This window comes from Stylophora pistillata, chromosome 8 (assembly GCF_964205215.1).
Source record: "Stylophora pistillata chromosome 8, jaStyPist1.2, whole genome shotgun sequence".
Lineage (NCBI taxonomy): Eukaryota > Metazoa > Cnidaria > Anthozoa > Scleractinia > Pocilloporidae > Stylophora > Stylophora pistillata.
This window is the reverse complement of record NC_142526.1, coordinates 3266524-3286353: the sequence shown is the minus strand read 5'-3', so window position 1 is coordinate 3286353 and position 19830 is coordinate 3266524. Positions and strand designations below refer to the sequence as shown.

Below are 19830 nucleotides of genomic sequence, written 5' to 3'. Positions count from 1 at the left end.
GTCATTAGTAGGTCGGTTATAATATTGTCACCATAGTATTGAGTGACCGTACTTTTCTTTCATCTGTAGTTAGAGATGAATTTCATTGTTTTCAGAATTGGAAGGAGAATTTTCAGAATCATGTTTTGTTTTTTAATCTATTCTTTTCCCAACCTTTTTGTTGGCATACAATATGTCATTATCATATACCTTTTCTCAACAAAGAAGGTTTGTACATAATGATAAATTCAATTATCGTCCTCCTGCGAAACAGAGATGTCACTGACCTTAGCCTGGGTCGCCATTGCCTCACTTTTAAATCTCTGTGTCTATAACATTCCTTTCTTTTTATACTTTGTTATTTCGTTTGCCCCATGGCAAGTTAGTAAAGATATCAACTCGTTCCTTCAGTTTTAACACCTCTTCATTAAAAGAAAGCTAGTTCGCATAAATGATTAATGATTTGAACCTTTGAAGTCTTTCTATCTAGCTTTGGATCCGAGATAAATATGGAAGGTATAGGAACGATATGCATGACAAGCATTTCAATAAGTTTGTTAAAATTGCAACATCATATGTAAAATAAAAATGTTCATATTCAGATTGCTATGAATTTATTTCTTATTATTGTCAAGCTACCAATTTCAACTCTTTCGCCGGATGTCGCCATCAATAACTTATTGTCATTTCATTTGCCGTGGTTATGAACAGTTTTGCTACCAGAAAGGTAAACATGCTTCTCTAATTTTCGTTTTTATTTATCATTTTTTTTCTCTGTGCTTCGTATAAGTTAAAGTAAACCTATCACAGGCACGCTGTTTTTCCACTCCCTCAAACTCTTCTGAGTCAGCTTACTTCATTTCTGAACTGAATTATCCTCGTCTTGCAACGGTCTATTTTTGATTATCATTATCTTTGTCTTTTACGATCATCGTCCTTTCATGGACAGTGGCAAACGTCAGTTGGAATATTCATCAAATAAATATTCCTTCAAAAAAGCGAACTTCTTCATTTGTTTGGTGACACGCTCCTTTTGCTCCTCGGTCCATATTACTTTGTCTCTTGTCACCGAGGGAACTCCATACAGGATACTGCTACATTTTTCAAAGTAATCTTCAGAACAAGTGACTCCTAAATGGTCGCACAATCTCTGCAACGTTTCTCTGGGCTTCAACACTGTATTGTGTCCTTGAACGTCAATGACAGCATTCCCGTAACGTTCCCTAATGTGTTGGTTAGCGGCCACCAAGCTGAAATACTGCCTAATAGCTAAGTCGAGTTCGCTTGTCATATTTACCTGTTATATATAAGAGACGAAAAAGAAACGGTAATGTTGTCTTCGTAATGGGGAGTAAAAACAAAGATTTTTTTTTTGTTTTACGCGTTTACAGAGTAGGGAAGAGGATTCCGCTCCTTCAAAACTCCCTTTCCAAACCTTTATCAGAAGAGAAAATGCCTTCGTGAACTATGGGCAGCCCCAGTAACAAAAAACGTTTTTGGCAGACATTTATTTGCTTTTGTGCTTAGACGATGCTGCAATGTTTTCTTTATCTATCTGCATTAATTGTTGCGCAAAGGATAATGTTAAGATACGTACAAAGCGTAAGCTCATATGATTTTCGTTGTTAAAATAATAATTCCTTTTGTTTGATTTCAACCCATTTTTCCTTTATTGATATAATACATACGATATAATATGTAATATAAACAAAAATACGCCAAACATGGAAGTTCTATTTTATAAGTAATTTATAAGGATGTGCATGAATCTTCATATTTCTGTAACTTACTGTTACTCCATCTTCTTTTACAACGTCACGCGACTCTGTAGCGCGGAGCATGATGGTTGCTATGTTGTCAAAGGGGTTTCTGATGACGTGGATGAATTTTATCGGTATTTGAAGAGCTTCGTGAATTTCATAAAGGATGCTCCAATGATTTTTAGTCTTCAATGCATTTGCAGTGCCACCGCCCTTCTTGTCGCCAATTACCTATCCAATAGGATTGAAATAACTAATCAACGATTATTCGCCGTGGGCGAAGTAAATATTGTTTAATAATCCCCAAAACGAAGTCGGGGAAATTATTTATCAAACCTCACTAAACCTGAGGCGAATATTTTTTTAGTACAAGCGCTCACGTACTTTCGAATTCCGTGTTAAATTCTGTACTATGGGAAAAAGCATTAGAGCATATTTTTCTCTTATTACGTTAATTACTCGGTTTCAAGATAAGCAAACAGTTTTCACAGCTTTAGTTATAATAATAATAATAATAATAATAATATTAGAGATCGATTTCTATAGCGCATTTCCATGTAAATGCTCTAATGCGCTTTACAACACTGTGCGGGGGACTTTTCCAGACTGCCGGCGGCAGTTTACAATCAATAAAGGAAAAATTTTACAGATGCCCCCTCCCCCCATTCCCAGTAAACAGGCCAGACCACATCACAGTAATCTCGTGATGTGGGTTCATTAACGTCCCCTGCCGAAATTAACTAATTGATAGGTGCAGGAGATGGGAGCAATGTGAGTCAAGCGTCTTGCTTAAGGACACAACGTCAAGCCCCAGCCAGGACTTGAACCCGGGCCATCTGACCCAGAGTCCAGCGCACTGGACTACTCACGCCTCGCGCCTATTTTATTTATTCAGCAAAAATCTCATATTTTCTTTTGAAAAGTTTTCCGCCAAACTCAGTAGCATCTTTTGGGCTCTTCGCAGTTCATTCTTTCGCATGTATATCGCTCCCTCGGAAACATTGACAAAACATGGGGCAGCCTTCTTGAAATTTAGTCCTCTTGCTTTAATCACTTTGTCCGAGGCGATTATAATGAGACATGACGCAATCCTCGACCAATCAGAGTGCGCACATCTCTATAATTACCTGAGCAACTACACTAATTATAAAAAAGAATTTTCATAAAAGTAAGTCTGTCGTTTCCCTTAGTGATACACATCTGTGGCTCGAAGGTTACATTTCAGTTTTTGTGTTATTGACTACATTTTGACTTGCGGGATCCACAAATGAACAGGTACACTTTAACGTGGACTATATTTTAGAAAATAGATGAAAGAGCTTCTATGACGCACTCACCTTGATTCTTTTAAAATATCTTCCTTGCCATAGGCCGGGCACTTGGTAGCTGTATCTGACATTCAAAAGGGAGCTATTAGCACGGCGTCCAAATGTAGCGTCCTTTACTGAAAACTCATGAAGCTCATAAAAGAGTTGATACTTCTTAAAGTTTTTCTCAACCTCTGTTGACGAGTGGAATTTTTCTTGCCAAGTTCGAAGCACGTGGTATTCATTAGCGATGATGATTTCTGGATGCGCGTCTAAGATGGCCGCTACAAGGCTGTGACTGCTGCGAGGATATCCGATAAACATCACAAACGTCTCCACTCCGTCGTACAGTTTGAAAAGACCCTCTGCAGAAGAACTGAGCGTGCTAGGCACCTCTGAAATCAAACCAGATTAATTATGCTATTCGATTGTTCACACATTCTTTTCCCACTTTGTACCAGGCCCTTGTCTATCCTTCCGACATGGAAAGTAGAACAACTGGGTCTTATTCATATATCCATGGAGTTATAATCAAAGCCTTCGTCGCAAAGACGTTTTTGACCACCCTTCAGCGGCGAAATTACATCCAAAATCCACCCGGTCCCAAAGAACTCTCATTTTCATACAAATGAGGACCAGAGTCATATTCGAGGTCACTTGTATCTAAGAGGGAGAAAATCACAACGTCTGAGGTTCTATTCTTCGTGGGGATTCAAATTGTTCTCTTTTTTCCGTGCCAGTGATAAATACGAATAAGATCTCTATTTATTCCACGACTGTACTCGAAATGCACCTTCTTTCTTTGAAGAATTAGTTATAAATACTGTAAGTCTGAAATGGAGTAGTGGACGCATTGGGATTCAGAGGTTAGGGTTCAAAATGCCTCTCTCCACCCCCAGCCGGAGTATAAATGATTACCGGAAAATTGTCAGCGGGAAGCACTGGGGATGAATTAGTGGGCTATTCATGACGATTTTATTTTCCCTTTTTGACGAAACTCGATTTCTCTCGGTACAATTTCGATGCTTCAGCTTTTAACAAAAATTACATCTGTGCTCTAAGCGTTTCTTTTTTTTTTTTTTTTTTTTTTTTTTGGTCGATTTTTTATATTCATTGGTGGAGATAGGACATTATCTTAACTTTTTTCCTTCAGAAATTGACATAATGACCCTCTTGCTCTGACATGCAAGTCGAACTTCACTGTAAACTCCTTATTTACACCGTCGTGTTCGAATGACATATTTGAATATGGAGTCACCACAGCAACTACTTTTCCGCAATGCTTTACGTATGTAACGAGTGAAAAAAATATCTCTTTTTCCACTAGGAAAACATAGCCAAAGCGTTTCAGTTAACTAAATCACATACTAAAAGAGCATGTGCGCTGCACAGCGCTTTCATCTAAATTCCATCTAACTTCACCTGCTTTCGAAATAGACTCTTTGTTCTCAAGAAAGGTATTCTCCTCCGTTGGCGAGCACATCTGCAGGAAGACACTGTAAGCTCCACTTTCTGATTTGTTGATCACGCAATAAAATAGCAAAGCAGAGCAGATCAAAACTGTTGCATACAGCAGCGAACATTTCATCTTGAGCATTATTTCTGGAAATTCAAGAGAGGAAAGAGTTATCAAAGCATGGCTAATATCTATGGTTTATCATGTGTATGTTTTCCTATTCTAACTTTCAACTAAATTGCTTCTTATATATAGGAAAGCGTTGATGTATAAAGCACTAATACATATTTCATAGTTAGTGTCCCAATCGAAGTTCACAAAGTCGATAGAAGTAATTCCTTATAACTTAGCTCACGATTGTCTTGTATCTATACTTTTCTCTCTTCGTAGCCTTGCCACCAATTAATGAACGTAAAACGATGATTTTTCGCAAAAGTTAGAAAACTGAATTTCGTGTTCTTAAGTTTAATTTTTATCTAGATATCTCACTATTACGACTGATGATTCTGAACTTTTCAAGCTACTGCTGTCGCTTCTAAATGACCTGTAACTCACAATTCGCTGCCTAGTAAACGGCGCTCTGACTATAGAACGGAACATTTCCGATTTTTCACTCGAATACATTTCCATCATTTTAAAATTCTCGTTCGTGTGAGTTCCATAGACAGCCATCGCCAACGCTATTTTTGTTCAAATCACACTTTACTCACCCTTACCTTTGACTTCTGCACTTAGCAGTTCCTCTGTTACTGCACAATATCAAGATGTAGGCTCGAAAAAAACGCAAGTTCGCTATTGTTGCGGACAGTGTTAATTGAGAGAAGACGCAACAATGACTGAAAGACTTGTGTCACTGCAGCTGTAAATTGTGCTTGGATACGTTAGTATTAAACAAATATTTGCCATTACTTGCCCTTTTACTAGTAACTAATTAACAATTGTGCATTTATCACCCGAATTGTTTTTGTTTCGTTCATCGCGTCTTTTTCTGGGAAACGTGTAGATAATTGACTAGATGAAATATTTCTACGACATAAATGGTAACAATCCCGCTAGAAGCAATTGATATAAATCTTGATGATCAAACCACTCAAACTAGGATTTAAAAGAATGATTGGGGAAAACAAACAGTACTTTAAGTTTCCAAGAAGAGCCCCATGACGATTTTGAGAAATTGCCCCCTTGATTCTGTAAAAGATTGTTTTACTCCTAAATATTTGAAATTTGTGCGCCGAAACTACATGTAAGAACATTTCTCATATTGGACAAGTTCTTAGCGATCACTAGGAGATCAACCCGGAATTTTACTTAATCATTAATCGTGTGGAGTACCGACAGACTTCACTTGGCAGTTGGCATAAAAAAAACAACAACAACAATGACGACAACAGCAAGAACAAAAACAAAAATTTGTCATACTTTTTTCATTTTATTTTTTTTTTCCAAATGAATGAAACTACCAAGGGGAGGGTCAAGTTGGCAAGAAAGGAGGCAATTAAATTCGAAGTTAATCCAACAATTGAAAAAGAAAAGTGTACTGTGAAGGGTTGGTTGCTATGCAACTCATAAAGAGCATTGAAATTCCTTAGCCTCTCGCCTGAGACATTCTGATTGCACGCTTGGGACAAAAAACCACTGCAATTTAATGCTATAAAGCAACCTTTGTGAACTTCATCGCTGATCACTTCAAAGTAAGAGATTCACCAGCGACACAGGTGTTTGAAAGCTTGCAAACCCATGACTGTTGCATAGGGAAAGAGATTTATGGCCAACGATCTTGAGAAAACCGCAGCGAAATATGGTTTTGCTGACAGAAAATTGTGTTTTCAGACCGCAATTATTCGTTTCTTACTTTGAATTCGCCTTCGCCTTTTTTGTACTCGAGAACGTTGTAGTACAAAGTAAATCTAAAACATGGTTGTTTTGGAAGAAGAACTCCTTAAGAAGCCCCTTTTTCAATCTGTTTGTAAATAAAAGTGTCTCGTATCTTGAGGAACATCACTGTTTTACCGTATTTTTCTTAGTTCGGTCTTTTGTTAACCTTACAAGACACTGCACATATACGGTACATAGCCTCTTAAAAGAGACTACGTTGTTTCGTACATCTTCGCAGGTTCATACGATGAAAATTACTACAATTGCAAAAATCTGACGCTCTTTCTAACATCATCTGATCCTAGAACACGTGACACGTATGGATTGACATCCGGGCCTAGCTCACTGATGAGGCGGAGGGGGCCCAAAGCGAGGAGGTGGGAAAGGACCTGAGGAAGGAACAGAAATTCGTTTTATCATTATTATTAATTATTAATCATTATTAATCATTATTTATTACCATCATTATTATTAGCACATGACTGTGCACAGATGCACAATTTCTCTCAACATGACAATCTCATTTCTGATTGCACAATGCCGCGAAGAGAATTTTTGAAGTCAACCGCATAGGGTTACGACAGGTCAACCTTACCACTGACCCACCAATGCAAATTTTAAAGACATGTCAATTTGATTCAAATTGGAAAAAAAAAAGGTCGTCTTGAAAACAGAAAAATTGGAGGAAAAAGTCTGTCCAATTACTTACTAAATCAATGCAATTCATTGATCACTCAATTCATTACTGAACTGGCTTGCACCGTGATGGGCCCTTTCACTCCCGACATCTCATTTCTAACTCTCCTTACTATCTGCTATACAATTTTTTTGATGTTTGTTTGGAGAATTCGTTATTTAATCGAACAATAATCCCCTCAATGATATTTTCCTCAAGTCTCATCACTCGTCTGCTTGTTTTTGTATTAATACAGTGTGGAGAAATTCTATCTTGGTCACTCATAGAAGTGAAAGGGTGAACAATACCAGACTCTATAAGTTTTCTTTGCCAGTGCACGTGACACTTCTATCTCAGTATACATGAACCACATACACTACTCAAGATATCCAAGTACTGTTACAGAAGTTTGCCAAAAATTGCAGCCTGCCAGTGCACACATATTTAACAGAGTGTGTACCCTGCATTAAAGTGAGGCCAATCTGGGAATATGACTGGATCAATCAAAATGTTGGCCCCAACAGATGCCGCCATCACACAGGCAATTTGTTTCCATTTCTCACTTGAAGACTGCCTTTCATTTGCAAAGTCTTTGATGCCTTTGACTACCACCCATTCTGTCTTAAAATTGCAGCCTGCCAGTGCACAGATATTTAACAGAGTGTGTACCCTGAATGCCCATCAAACAGCATCACTAACCTCGAGGAGGCATCCCAAAGGGAATGGGAGGAGGCCCTAAAAGACTTGGTATTCCGCCTGTTGGTCCCATATCATTTGGCGGGTGTGGTCTGTTACCAGGAGGTTGGAACTGTCAATGAGGCGGCCTTGGTAGAAGACCACTTTGATCTGATGATGGCCCTTGCCCAAGAAGAGGCTATTGGAATACAAAGTTATAATAGGCATTTATTAAACCAGATAGGTACCCAAAGATTCAGTTCTTTATAATTTTTTTTTCTGCAGGGACCCATTGGACAAATTCCCTCTTCTTTTTTCAATTACTTCATTTGGTATATTCCACACACACCCAAATAGTGCTCTTAGGGCATGCTGATCGGTAGTTTGGAAGTAATTAGCAACTTTTTAACTCCGAGCAGCCGAGAACACAAAATTGCACCTTAGAGTTTAATTTACAACCACTTATTGGTACGTGTATGTGAACACACCAGTAACTTGTTAACTAAGGTTTTTGATTGTGTGGTACATCAGTAAAGCGTATGTTCAAGAGTGCATACTAGCACAGGTAGTATGCAAGAGTGCATACTAGCACAGGTAGTATGAAAGAGTGCATACTAGCACAGGTAGTATGCAAGAGTGCATACTAGCACAGGTAGTACGCAAGAGTGCATACTAGTACAGGTAGTACGCAAGAGTGCATACTAGCACAGTTAGTATGCAAGAGTGCAAACTAGCACAGGTAATATGCAAGAGTGCATACTAGCACAGGTAGTATGCAAGAGTGCATACTAGCACAGGTAGTATGCAAGAGTGCATACTAGCACAGGTAGTATGCAAGAGTGCATACTAGCACAGGTAGTATGCAAGAGTGCATACTAGCACAGGTAGTATGCAAGAGTGCATACTAGCACAGGTAGTATGCAAGAGTGCATACTAGCACAGGTAGTATGCAAGAGTGCATACTAGCACAGGCAGTATGCAAGAGTGCATACTAGCACAGGTAGTATGAAAGAGTGCATACTAGCACAGGTAGTACGCAAGAGTGCATACTAGCACAGGTAGTACGCAAGAGTGCATACTAGCACAGGTAGTACGCAAGAGTGCATACTAGCACAGGTAGTACGCAAGAGTGCATACTAGCACAGGTAGTACGCAAGAGTGCATACTAGCACAGGTAGTATGCAAGAGTGCATACTAGCACAGGTAGTATGCAAGAGTGCATACTAGCACAGGTAGTATGCAAGAGTGCATACTAGCACAGGTAGTATGCACTTCCAACCCCTTAAAAAAAAAACTTGGCAATGCCTACAAGAAATAATCATGGTCAGCAATTAATGATCCAGAGTAACGTGAAGAAGCTATCAAACCATTGTGTCGCCTGAAAAACCAGACACTGACAGAATATCCATACATCATATTGACCTGAGGTGGTGGTGGCATATTTGGTGGCACAGGTGGCATAAACTGACCTCCCTCCATTGGAGGGGGTAGAGGTGGCATTTGGCCCGGTGGGCCGAGCGCACCAGGTGGGGGTGGGGGTGGTAGTTGGTCAGGATGTCCGGGCATCATAGGCATGCCAGGCATTCTTGGAGGGAACATTCCTGGTGGTGGGAGGCCAGGTGGCATCATGCCTGGGGGAGGCATACCTAGACGAAGGAAAAAAAAAAAAAAAAAACATGTCAAGAAATGGTCTACGAATTAAAAAAGGTGTATGCACAAATGCATGCTGTACTTATCGACCAAAAAGGATGGCTACATAGGAAATTATTTGGCTTAAGTTAACAGCAAATACACTTAGCATAGTGTGGCCATGGCAGGTCTAGCCTTGACAGATTCTCCTAAGCATCCTCTAAGCTGGGGTTGAGTGATGGGCAGATCGCCCCAGCTGACATCACAGAACTAGATTATACAAGTAGACACCTTCAACTAGACTATGAGCAGCCCCTCCTTTAGGCAAAGTACATTGCCCAAGTTAAAAAAAAATTCAGTGAAAAAATTGATGTTAGCATGCTACGTGGAACTCTGGAGGTGGGCACCTTTCTCAGAGTGTTCTGCTCTGCACCTAATACATGCCAGGTTCAAAGCTAAGAAATCTCTGTTTCGGTTTTCTTTATTTCAGGTGTTTCAAGGAAACTCAGATCAAAGCAGCATCGTGAAGCATTCACTCAGAACCGATTACAAGGCCAGATACGTTCGGTTTTATCCTATAACACACCATCTATGGCCATGTTTGAGGGTTGAAATATTTGTGCAAAAGTAGTATATCAAAGATGTCCATTCATCCATCAGCACCGTACTAACTGAAAACAATAAATCTAATGGGAAATAAAAGTACATACACAGAGTCTACGGTAGGGAAAACGAGCAGTCAAATTCGTTCAAGCAAATACACCAACAGATGCCTGAACAAACTAGCCACTACACGCTGCTCTTTACAGTGGCCAATTCATTCTATCAAGCTATAGGGGAACAAGAGAAAAGTTCCAATCACCAGTCGGGGGCGAGTTATTCACAAACTTTTCGAGTAGATCACAAGTAGGTTATCACTATCGAACAAAGCCAGCCTTTTTTCCTGGAGCGTCAAACATGGATACAATCCTAATTTGAATAACCAGTAATCGGCTCTTTGTCAATCGTTATAGTGCCCTGCTTTGATCTCGCTCTCAGCCAATCAGGGTGCACTAATCATCAGCTTAGGCCAGTAGTAAAAGGGGAATTTTCCCCCAAAAAGAGAATATTCCTGAGTTTTAGGCCTGTCCTAATTGTGCTCGTTAGATGCTGGTAAGTTGCAGAATGGATGAAATGCCAAAATGTCGCTAAAAAATTTCCAACAACCTGAGAAGTTGCCACCCAAATTTCAAACGTTACTGCCTAATTTCTTAATATTTTTATAAAGTCGTTGATTGTAAGTTTTAGTTTCCGTTCTTCGATCACAATAATTGCTGACATTGAAACCTAGGTTTATGGGCGAGATGTTCTGTAGGCCTAACGGCACAAAACATATGGTTCATTTAACGTCTTGCCGTACGAAACGTTGCCAAGTAAATAACAGGTTTAAAGTTATGTCGTTCACAAGGTTGACGAACATTCAAGAAATTTGCATAGATCGAAGTTTCCTATAAAATCATTGATTTCGTCGTGCTTAATAAGTGCTCTAAACCAACACTTTTCGCAGTTGCTCAGAAATAAAAAAATACAAAAGTTGCTAAAATCTCGATTAGTTGCCGCAAACGCCAAAAGTTGTTCAAAAGTTGCCGAACACAGTCGGAACAGGCCTATTGCTAAAACCATTATAGCACTAACTGTAGTAAGTTTAAGTTTACAATCAAAATTACGCGAGAGCTAATGGTCATGTCCTTCGACTTCCGTTCTAACCCGATGAAATAATTTGAGCCAGATTTATCTTAAAAAAATGTTTTTTTCGTCTTGTCACGAGCGTGGGACAAAGATCAAATTCTGAGTCGCCAGGAGGAATAGAACCTTAAACCTTCGGATTCCATGCTCCGATGCTCTATCGCTGAGCCACAGAGACTCTATGGTGTGAATAAGATTACTGTAAAACTTATAAACTAGATCAACCTTTAGTATTTTACCCCTTCACGTACCCTTCCACCTCCCCTTGCATTGAAGACGGGAGAGCAGATCTCTCGGATACAAGTATGAGGGAATAGCTGTTTCCGATTTAGTCACCATCGATCTAACGAATGTGATTGTTAAGCAACGTCAAGACCAAATTAGTCTCAAAAAAAATTTGAAATTGAAAAAAGAAATAGTACTTTCTATGATCTTAAATTTCCTGTGAAACAAAGAAACGTTCTCAGGACGTTAGATGTCTGTATCTCCTGTGGGTTCCCGAAGAAGCTAATGGCTGTGGGCTCATTTCTTACTGAACAGTACCTGGCTATCGGGTCTGCCGTATTGTTTAAAGTTTCTCTGCTGTTTTAAACAACCCGTAAACTTTGACCACTGATAATGAACACTCATGAAACCTCTACGTTGTTTAATTATTGCGCTTTAGATTCGGTTTCGGAAGATATAATCTCACTTATTTTTTTTTAGTATGCAAGCCAGTTGGTGTGGCAGACAGGAATAGAATACCAGATGCTAGAATGACGGCGAGTAGTTTTTTCGGTAGTAGTTATTACCCGTACTATGGCCGACTGCATGAAAGCAGAGGACATAAAGGCTGGTGCACTAAGACTAAACATGATAGAAGTGACTATCTACAAGTTGATATGGGTGCAGTGCACTCCATTTGTGCTGTGGCCACACAAGGTCGATCACTGAATACCGGAGATTTGTGGATCACCGGTTACAAACTACAGCTGTCCAACGATGGTTTAAGGTGGAACTCTTACGAGGAAAAAGGTATCGAAAAGGTACTTGCCGCCACTTGAAGTGAATATGCAGCTGGCTACGTGAAAAACAATTTAAATAAGCAAGTAATCCTACTCCTCACCTTGTTACTTGATGAACCACCTGTTTGCACGTTCAATAAACACCTTCTCTCTCTCCAATATATCAATACATACGACGCATGATCCCTTGTGCAATTTGCTCCAACAAGGTGGTGACACTAAAATCGTCAGCTTATAAAATATTCGCAAGTGTGGTAAATCTATCTTTATCAATTTATAGTAGATAACTAACTTATTATTTTAATTAGCCCGCCAAGGCAGCGTCTAGTAAAAAAACGACTTTTGAATATAGTGATTCATCAATCTTTTTCATTTCCTGGTCTTCCCAGGAAACTTTGACCGAAACAGTGTCGTGAAGCATTCACTCAGTTCTGAAGTCAAGGCCAGATACGTTCGGTTCTATCCTGTAACATATTCCGCCCATCCCTGTATGAGGGTTGAAATATTTGTGCTAAGTTGACTAATAAAAAATATTTATAACCCATCAGCACGAAAATTATCACAACACTATACGTGTATGATGCACGATCCTCGCAGTAGATAGCGCTATTTAAGCAATAGCGAAATTCAGACCTGAAAAAAATCAGGCCTGTACGGGACTCGAACCACTGACCTCTGCGATACTAGTGCAGCGCTCTAACCAATTGAGCTAACAAGCCAACTGAGAGCAGGCCGTTAAGTTGATTCGTAATGAACCCGTGAAAGTGATAAATGAGATAGAATAAATATATGAAAATCATATATTTTGAACTGCGGTACTTGATATGTATGATGCACGATCCTCGCAGTAGATAGCGCTATTTAAGCAATAGCGAAATTCAGACCTGAAAAAGATCAGGCCTGTACGGGACTCGAAAAAGAAAACAAAACATTTGTGCCAATTCTTAAGAAAATAACCGCATCAAAAACAACTTTTTCAACAACAACGACAACAACAGCGTTTATTTAAACACGATAAAAAATTCAGCAAAAGCTGATGTGGTCGTGTACAAACAATAAGACTAAATTCCTAACTAATTACAAGAATCGAAGACTAATGCAAGATTTCTACATATTTACAACAATAAAAAATTCTACAGAGTACATCATTATAATATACGCGGCTTAAAAATACACTTGAGTGTATGGCGTGCAAGCAATAGCGCAGAACTAGCTTTAGGTGGATCCCATGTCATGATTGCTGCAGTCCTCCGTAATTAATGCCATTAAACTTGCTTTCTACCTTACCTTACCTTTCGCCCTGTTAAGCCAGATATTTGTTCTGCTGACATGTTGAAGCCCCAAGCTTATCCTAAGAGATTTCGAAGACCATTTTGCTTTGAACGAAATGTCAACTATTAAATGTGGCCCAAACGGAAATATGTTCCAGAAAGATTATTAAAAATCATGTGTAGACCAAATAGATTTGAAGGAGGGAAGAATGAGTCATTATTGAAGTGTTTTTTTTTTTTTCCTTTTTTTTTTTTTTCATTTTTTTTCAACGTATCAATTACTCTGTCTTCAAGCCTCAGAAGGGAAATGTTCCGGTCTGTGGTTTGGCGTTACCATATCATACCGACAGCCTTCAAAGGATCTAATAAATTTCTTCTTCTCAAAAGGCAACATCATTATTATCACTACTTGGAGTGGTCATCTGGTTTAAGAAACCATGATTATGATTCAAGCCTGAAACAGTACATGACATTTCGAGGGGGACACTTATTATTTGTTAAGCAGAGAAGCTAATAATGTATTTGCTGACCCCAATTCAGAAGAGTAAAGCTCAGCTCTAATCAAGTGAAAGTACATAATTCAGTTTGGTCTCGAACTATTTTGGCGATGCTATATCTCATAAAACATTTGGCATTTGGGGCTTTAAATTACGAGCGGAGATCCATTTCAGTTTCAATTGCGTCGTTCTTTTCGTCGAACATTTTTCAAGAAAAGTGCTGAACTTCTTGTTTTGCAGGCACTTAGATCTGATATGCATCGTATGGTTGGTCGGCAGACTTCATTTTTTACCGCGCTGTTTCTCATTTCTCAAATATTCTGTGAAATTGCCAGTCAGCGGTGTGTAGCCAGTGGCGACCTATACTCGATTTATTAAATGATGCTTCAGGGCCACACCTATAAGACGTTCAAGTTTACACCAGGTACGCTGGAATGCAGAGAGGCTTGTCTCGCTAATGAAAGATATCAAAGCTATAATGTCGTCATGTTCATTGCAATATGTGAGTTAAACAACCTGACTAAAGAGGCCAGACCAGAAGACGTTGTCAAGGACGAGGACAGATATTACATGGCGATAGGTCCAAAACGAGGTAATAAATCCTGTAAAGGCTAAAAAGTAGTAACACACTAAAGGGATTGGGGGTGGGGATGGTGGAGGGACATTAATCTACAAGTTCAATTTTCTATTGTGAATGTCACGATACTCACGAACGTAACGAAATTCATAAAACGGTGCTCAGCATTGTGATACATAGTTTTCAGAACAAAAGTTGTTTGACCACAAATTAAAGTGCGTTAAGAAATGAACAAATGTTGAAAGTCACCTGATGTTCATGGATCTTACGCTGCCTATTTATAATGTTTAGCATTCTCACCATTTTCAACTATCTCAGCAAATTTCGCACCCAAAGTCTGTACGAGTCATATCATATTGTTCTAGATAGGGAAGAAAAACAATAAGTTCAGGTAAATATAAACCTTACTGTTTATTTCATTTACTCTTATTTATTTAGGATGTGTTCCTGTTGGTATGGCAGACAAAAATACAATACCAGATGCAAGAATGACAGCAAGTAGTGTTCACAGTAGTTCTCATGATCCGTACTACGGCAGACTGAACGAAACCAGGGGACACGGAGGGTGGTGTCCTGAGACTAGATTTAATAGAACAGACTATCTTCAAGTTGATATGGCTGAGGTGCGCTTTCTTTGCGCTGTGGCCACACAAGGATATCGGAGCACAAGGATATGGACCACCAGCTACAAACTACAATTATCAACAGACGGTGTAACTTGGAACACTTACCAGGAGACAAATATTGAAAAGGTATGGAAAGAACTGTAATTGACATTTTCAGCAATTAACAAAGACTTTGAGGTCAATGCAAATAATTGGCAAAGAGATCGCATACACATGGGTGGCGAGTTTGGACTTTTATCTTCATTGGCCACTGCAGCAGAGAACGTTCGTCAGGGATTATAGGCTTGTGTACAACAGGTCTGCTTGTACACAAGCTTGATATGTGCACGCTGCACACACTAGCTTATTTATTAGCAACATTGATATTCGGGGAAAGATTCAAGAAGAGATTTTGCATTTGGTCTCAGAGAATCAATGGTAAACAATCCAAAATAAAAAAGTGAAAAACGTGACGAAAAATTAACTTCGTTTGGAAACGCCGGGCCGCAATACAATATAACACAAAAATGCCTGAAAGAAGTGAGCTGTTGAGACCTGTTCAAATGCCCCCTACCTCCCCCTCCCCCTCATCCGGCACCTCCTTCATTTTATTGTATTTAGAATTGGTTCACCATAACAAGTTTTTCACTCTTTTTTTTTCGGTTTTTTTTTTATTCCAGGTGTTCCCAGGAAACTCAAATCAGAACAGCATTGTAAAGCATTCACTCAGAAATAAATTCAAAGCCAGATACGTTCGCTTTTATCCTGTAACATACAATAGTTATCCCTGTCTAAGGATTGAAATATCTTTGCTAAAGTAATACATCAAATATGTCCATTCATCCATCAGCCTAAAAACTGAAAGAAAACTGTCAAATTAATAATGGCAACCGAACTGAGTGGAGTGCAATTTGGGCTGAAATCATACGCGTGATTTCAAAATCGAACGAGCGCGCAGTGCGAGCTCGATTTGAAATCAAAAGTATGATTTCAGACCAAAATTGCACGACGCGAGGTTCAATTACCACTTTATTAAATCAATTTTGAAATCGCCCAAATACAGGACTTGGTCAATTCAAATATTTTATTGATGCAGTATTACATACATTTTGAATTCGCCCAAATACAGAAATCTAAAATCTGAAAATCAGAAATCTTGGAATCTGATTGGTTGTTTGTTTTAAGTGTAATATCCTCATTGGCTGTAAAAAAGATGCGATTTAAAGCAAAAAATGATGCGATTCGTGAATAAATCGCACCAGTTAGAGCCAATCAGATTACAGGGACCACCAATGATTTCAAAAATTAATGTAATAAATAGGGATACACAGGAAAATAAAGACTAGCAAACGAATTAACAAACTGATTCACCAACTAACCATCATCAAAGGCGGATCCAGGATTTTCCTTAGTTAGGAGTTGTTCTCTTTTTTCTACGGTTTTCTTTTATTCCAGGTGTTCTCAGGAACTCAAATCAGAACAGAATCACAAAGTATTTACTCAGAAATTAATTCAAAGCCAGATACGTTCCGTTTTATGCTATAACATACTATCATTGGCCATTTTTGACGGTAGAAATATTTGTACGAAAGTAATGCATTAACTACGTCCATTGCATGCGTCCATCAAAAAATTATAATTAACAGAAAACTGTTAGTCAAATGACAAAAATGTAAATAAACCGTAGCAAATAAACAAACAAAGAAATCTGAATAACCAAGTAACCATTATCGAGGGCAGATGTAGGATTTTTCTTAGGAGTGAGTGAACAACAAAGGAATAACCTCAATGATGTTTCCTTTGACGAATAGAAGAGCTGATGCTTTAAGACATTAGTACTAACCTATCATTTTTATGGAGTTTAACATAAATTCTTTAAACTTGACTTACGCTTTACTTCAACACCAATATTTATTCTCGTAGTTTTTATTTTATTTATCTTTCTTCCTTTTTTTTTTACAATACTAGTTATAAAAGAAAGCTGCAGGTCATTTCAGGTCATTTCAGGGGGAGGCTGCTACTCACCCCATGCACCCCTCCTCTAGATCCGCCCCTGATTACTCCCCTTTCGCTGCAGTCGGGTAGTAAAACAGTTATGCAAAATAAACATTTAGGATAAAATATATAAGGTGTTCCAGATCTGTGATAAAAGGTGCGTTTGCTCACTGTCACTTTTCATTTAACATTTGTGGTTAGCTGCTATCGTTATGAGTTTTGTTTTCCAATAAGTTAATATCTTATGTAAATGAAATCAATAGATTCAGTGGAATTGAGATTCCTGGATGCCTGAAACCAAAAAGTAGGGTAGCCAGCCGATAACAAATCATATCTGTAGGAGAACAATATCAACTCGTCCAAACAATAATGTACCACGAGGAGAGCGCTAAAACACACCATTAGCAGCTCACTATGCCACATTAATAGCGATGGGTACCTCCTATTCAATGCCATTACCTGATGAAGACAAGCAGTAACGAAGTCATAGGGCCGCGATCTACAATTGCCTTTGATAACTAGACTACTCAAATGCTAATTACTCTTATGAGAAGAAAAGCCTTCATGTTTTTTTGTTTTTTTTTTTTCCTAAACATTCGCTGATACTAGCAGCTGAATCCACCAAAGAGGTCTCCATACCTCTCTGGTATTTGATTAAAAAAATTAAAAAAAAAAGTTGATCGCTTCACACACACACACACACACACACACACACACACACACACACACACACATACACCCACACACACACACACACACACACACACACACACTCACACACACTCCCACGCACTCACACACACACTCACAAACACACACACTCACACACTCTCACACACACACACTCACACACACTCACACACTCACACACACTCACACACACTCACACACACTCACACACACTCACACACACTCACACACACACACACACACTCACACACACTCACACACACACACACACACATATATATATATATATATATGTTTTATATTATATATATTATTTGAACTGTTAGACGGACACGAGTGTAATTTTATCGCATTGAAGAGAAATAAAAGCTGCAATAAACTAAAGAAATTAAACTCCTATTATCTATTTGCACTAGTACGCCTTTTTTTTCTTACAGTCGAACCTCCATAGCTTCGCTGGAAAATAAACGAATGAAGTTCGATCGTGTTGTGCTATTAGGGAAGACACTATACATTCACAGTGCCTCTCTTTACCCAGGTGTTTAAAGGGGTATCGTCGAATTTAATGCTGGGGAGGAGGGTAACCTTGCAATGGACTAGCATCCCATTCAGGGAGTGGTAGGAAACGGAAACTAAGAAAGCCTGGGTTAAGCGCCGGCTTGATGGGTTACCTGGCTTATAAAGGAACTTTAACTTCGATCGTCGATAGTCCATTGATTATTAGCGGATGAACGTGCAAAACCTGATCGGCGATCATTGTTATTCTTACATACAACGCAAATGTTGATACCACGGGGATAAAAAAACTGTCAGGAAGGCTTCACGGAATATGGGAGGTTACGTATGATGAGCAAGCGAAGTGTTCCGTAAGCCAATTTGGCTCAGAATCTTAACCACACAGTTTCTCCAAGTATTGAATTGATCAATCCGCCTAAAACCAAATCAAGTACTTTTAAAGACAGATCATACTATAAACAAACGTAGCGTCTCTAAACCATGACGTCTTTCTAGTCAAGTACTTTTAAAAACAGATCAAGTACTTTTAAAAACAGATCATACTACAAACAAACGTAGGGTTTCTAAACCATGACGTCTTTCTAGCTCTCAAATAGGGCTCTGGCCTACTGACCTTAAGGCAATATAAAATTGATTTAGGCAGTATAAGGTTTTAGCAACGTTTTGTGAAAGCTACTTTCGAGAGAGTTCGATTATTCAGCTCTCGTGATGTCTCTCAAAGACCGTTCTTTTCCAATAAGCCCCGGCACAGCTCTGAGTGTTTCCTGTTTGCTTTTTTGATTCCGCTGTATTCATTCGAATTGAGACCAAGTTTGAAGACTTTTGTGGAATTCAAGCCTGAAAATCAAAAGATGCAATGAAGGACGGATTTTGCTCCGACTGAACAAGGTAATGTTCAACTGTCCAAACAGGGTTGTCTGTTTTGTTGCTAGTCATTCTCCTTTAAATTTATTAAGGTCGCGAATTACTTTGAAATATTAAACGATTAAGCTTTTCATCAAAATTATCCGCGAGCTAATGGTCATGTCCTCCGACTTCCGTTCCAGCAAAATGAAATAATTTGAGCCAGATTTATCTTAGAAAGGTTTTTTTTTCGTCTTGTCACGAGCATGGGACAAAGATCAAATCCTGAGTCGCCATGAGAAATAGAACCTCAGACCTTCGGATTCTACGCTCCGATGCTCTACCACTGAGCCAAGTACAGAGACTCTATGGTGAGCAGGGCTCATTACGAAATTCATATTTGACTCGCTCCCTGCATACTGCTAGGATAGGCAATGTCGACCGGTAGATTGATCTTCCTTCCACTGAAATATCGACACTTCCATATATCTCACAACGTAGAACAATTATGTAAAGGATGTGCTTTACATAATATATTGTCCCTCACTTTCATTACGAAATAAGTTGGAGACCTGCCAAGGATTAAAAAGCAGAGGCTCTAAAGATTAGCAGTACACTATTATTAAATGGCAGTGATTGAAAAAACAGATTTGATGTGTTGCCCATTGCACTGTCAACGAGAAATCGAAGCTCTCTTCAAGTCTCTGCGCGAACATAAAGCTTTAAAACTTTAATTTACCTTCTTGTTAT

General features: G+C 38.9%; 2 protein-coding genes and 1 long non-coding RNA gene across 3 annotated transcripts; 1 reads left to right on the top strand and 2 right to left on the bottom strand.

Annotated features, from left to right (window-relative positions):
* Window positions 1–576: 576 nt before the first annotated feature.
* On the bottom strand, window positions 577–5414 carry LOC148724452 (uncharacterized). The gene is made up of 5 exons (XM_088730452.1): window positions 5219–5414; window positions 4469–4648; window positions 3077–3441; window positions 1770–1970; window positions 577–1276 (listed from the first exon to the last, which is right to left on the bottom strand). The coding sequence occupies exons 2-5, from the start codon at window positions 4641–4643 to the stop codon at window positions 938–940; spliced, it is 1080 nt and encodes a 359-aa protein (XP_088586578.1). The 5' UTR covers window positions 4644–4648; window positions 5219–5414; the 3' UTR covers window positions 577–937.
* Window positions 5415–5911: 497 nt separating this feature from the next.
* On the bottom strand, window positions 5912–9382 carry LOC148724451 (uncharacterized). Its single transcript, XR_015990673.1, has 3 exons — window positions 9151–9382; window positions 7753–7927; window positions 5912–6766 (listed from the first exon to the last, which is right to left on the bottom strand). It is a non-coding gene; the product is annotated as an uncharacterized LOC148724451 (long non-coding RNA).
* A 2210-nt stretch (window positions 9383–11592) lies between these two features.
* Window positions 11593–12609, top strand: LOC148724450 (lactadherin-like). The gene is made up of 3 exons (XM_088730350.1): window positions 11593–11636; window positions 11747–12116; window positions 12454–12609. Exons 1-3 carry the CDS (start codon window positions 11593–11595, stop codon window positions 12604–12606), a joined length of 567 nt encoding a protein of 188 aa, XP_088586476.1. The 3' UTR covers window positions 12607–12609.
* Window positions 12610–19830: the final 7221 nt, after the last annotated feature.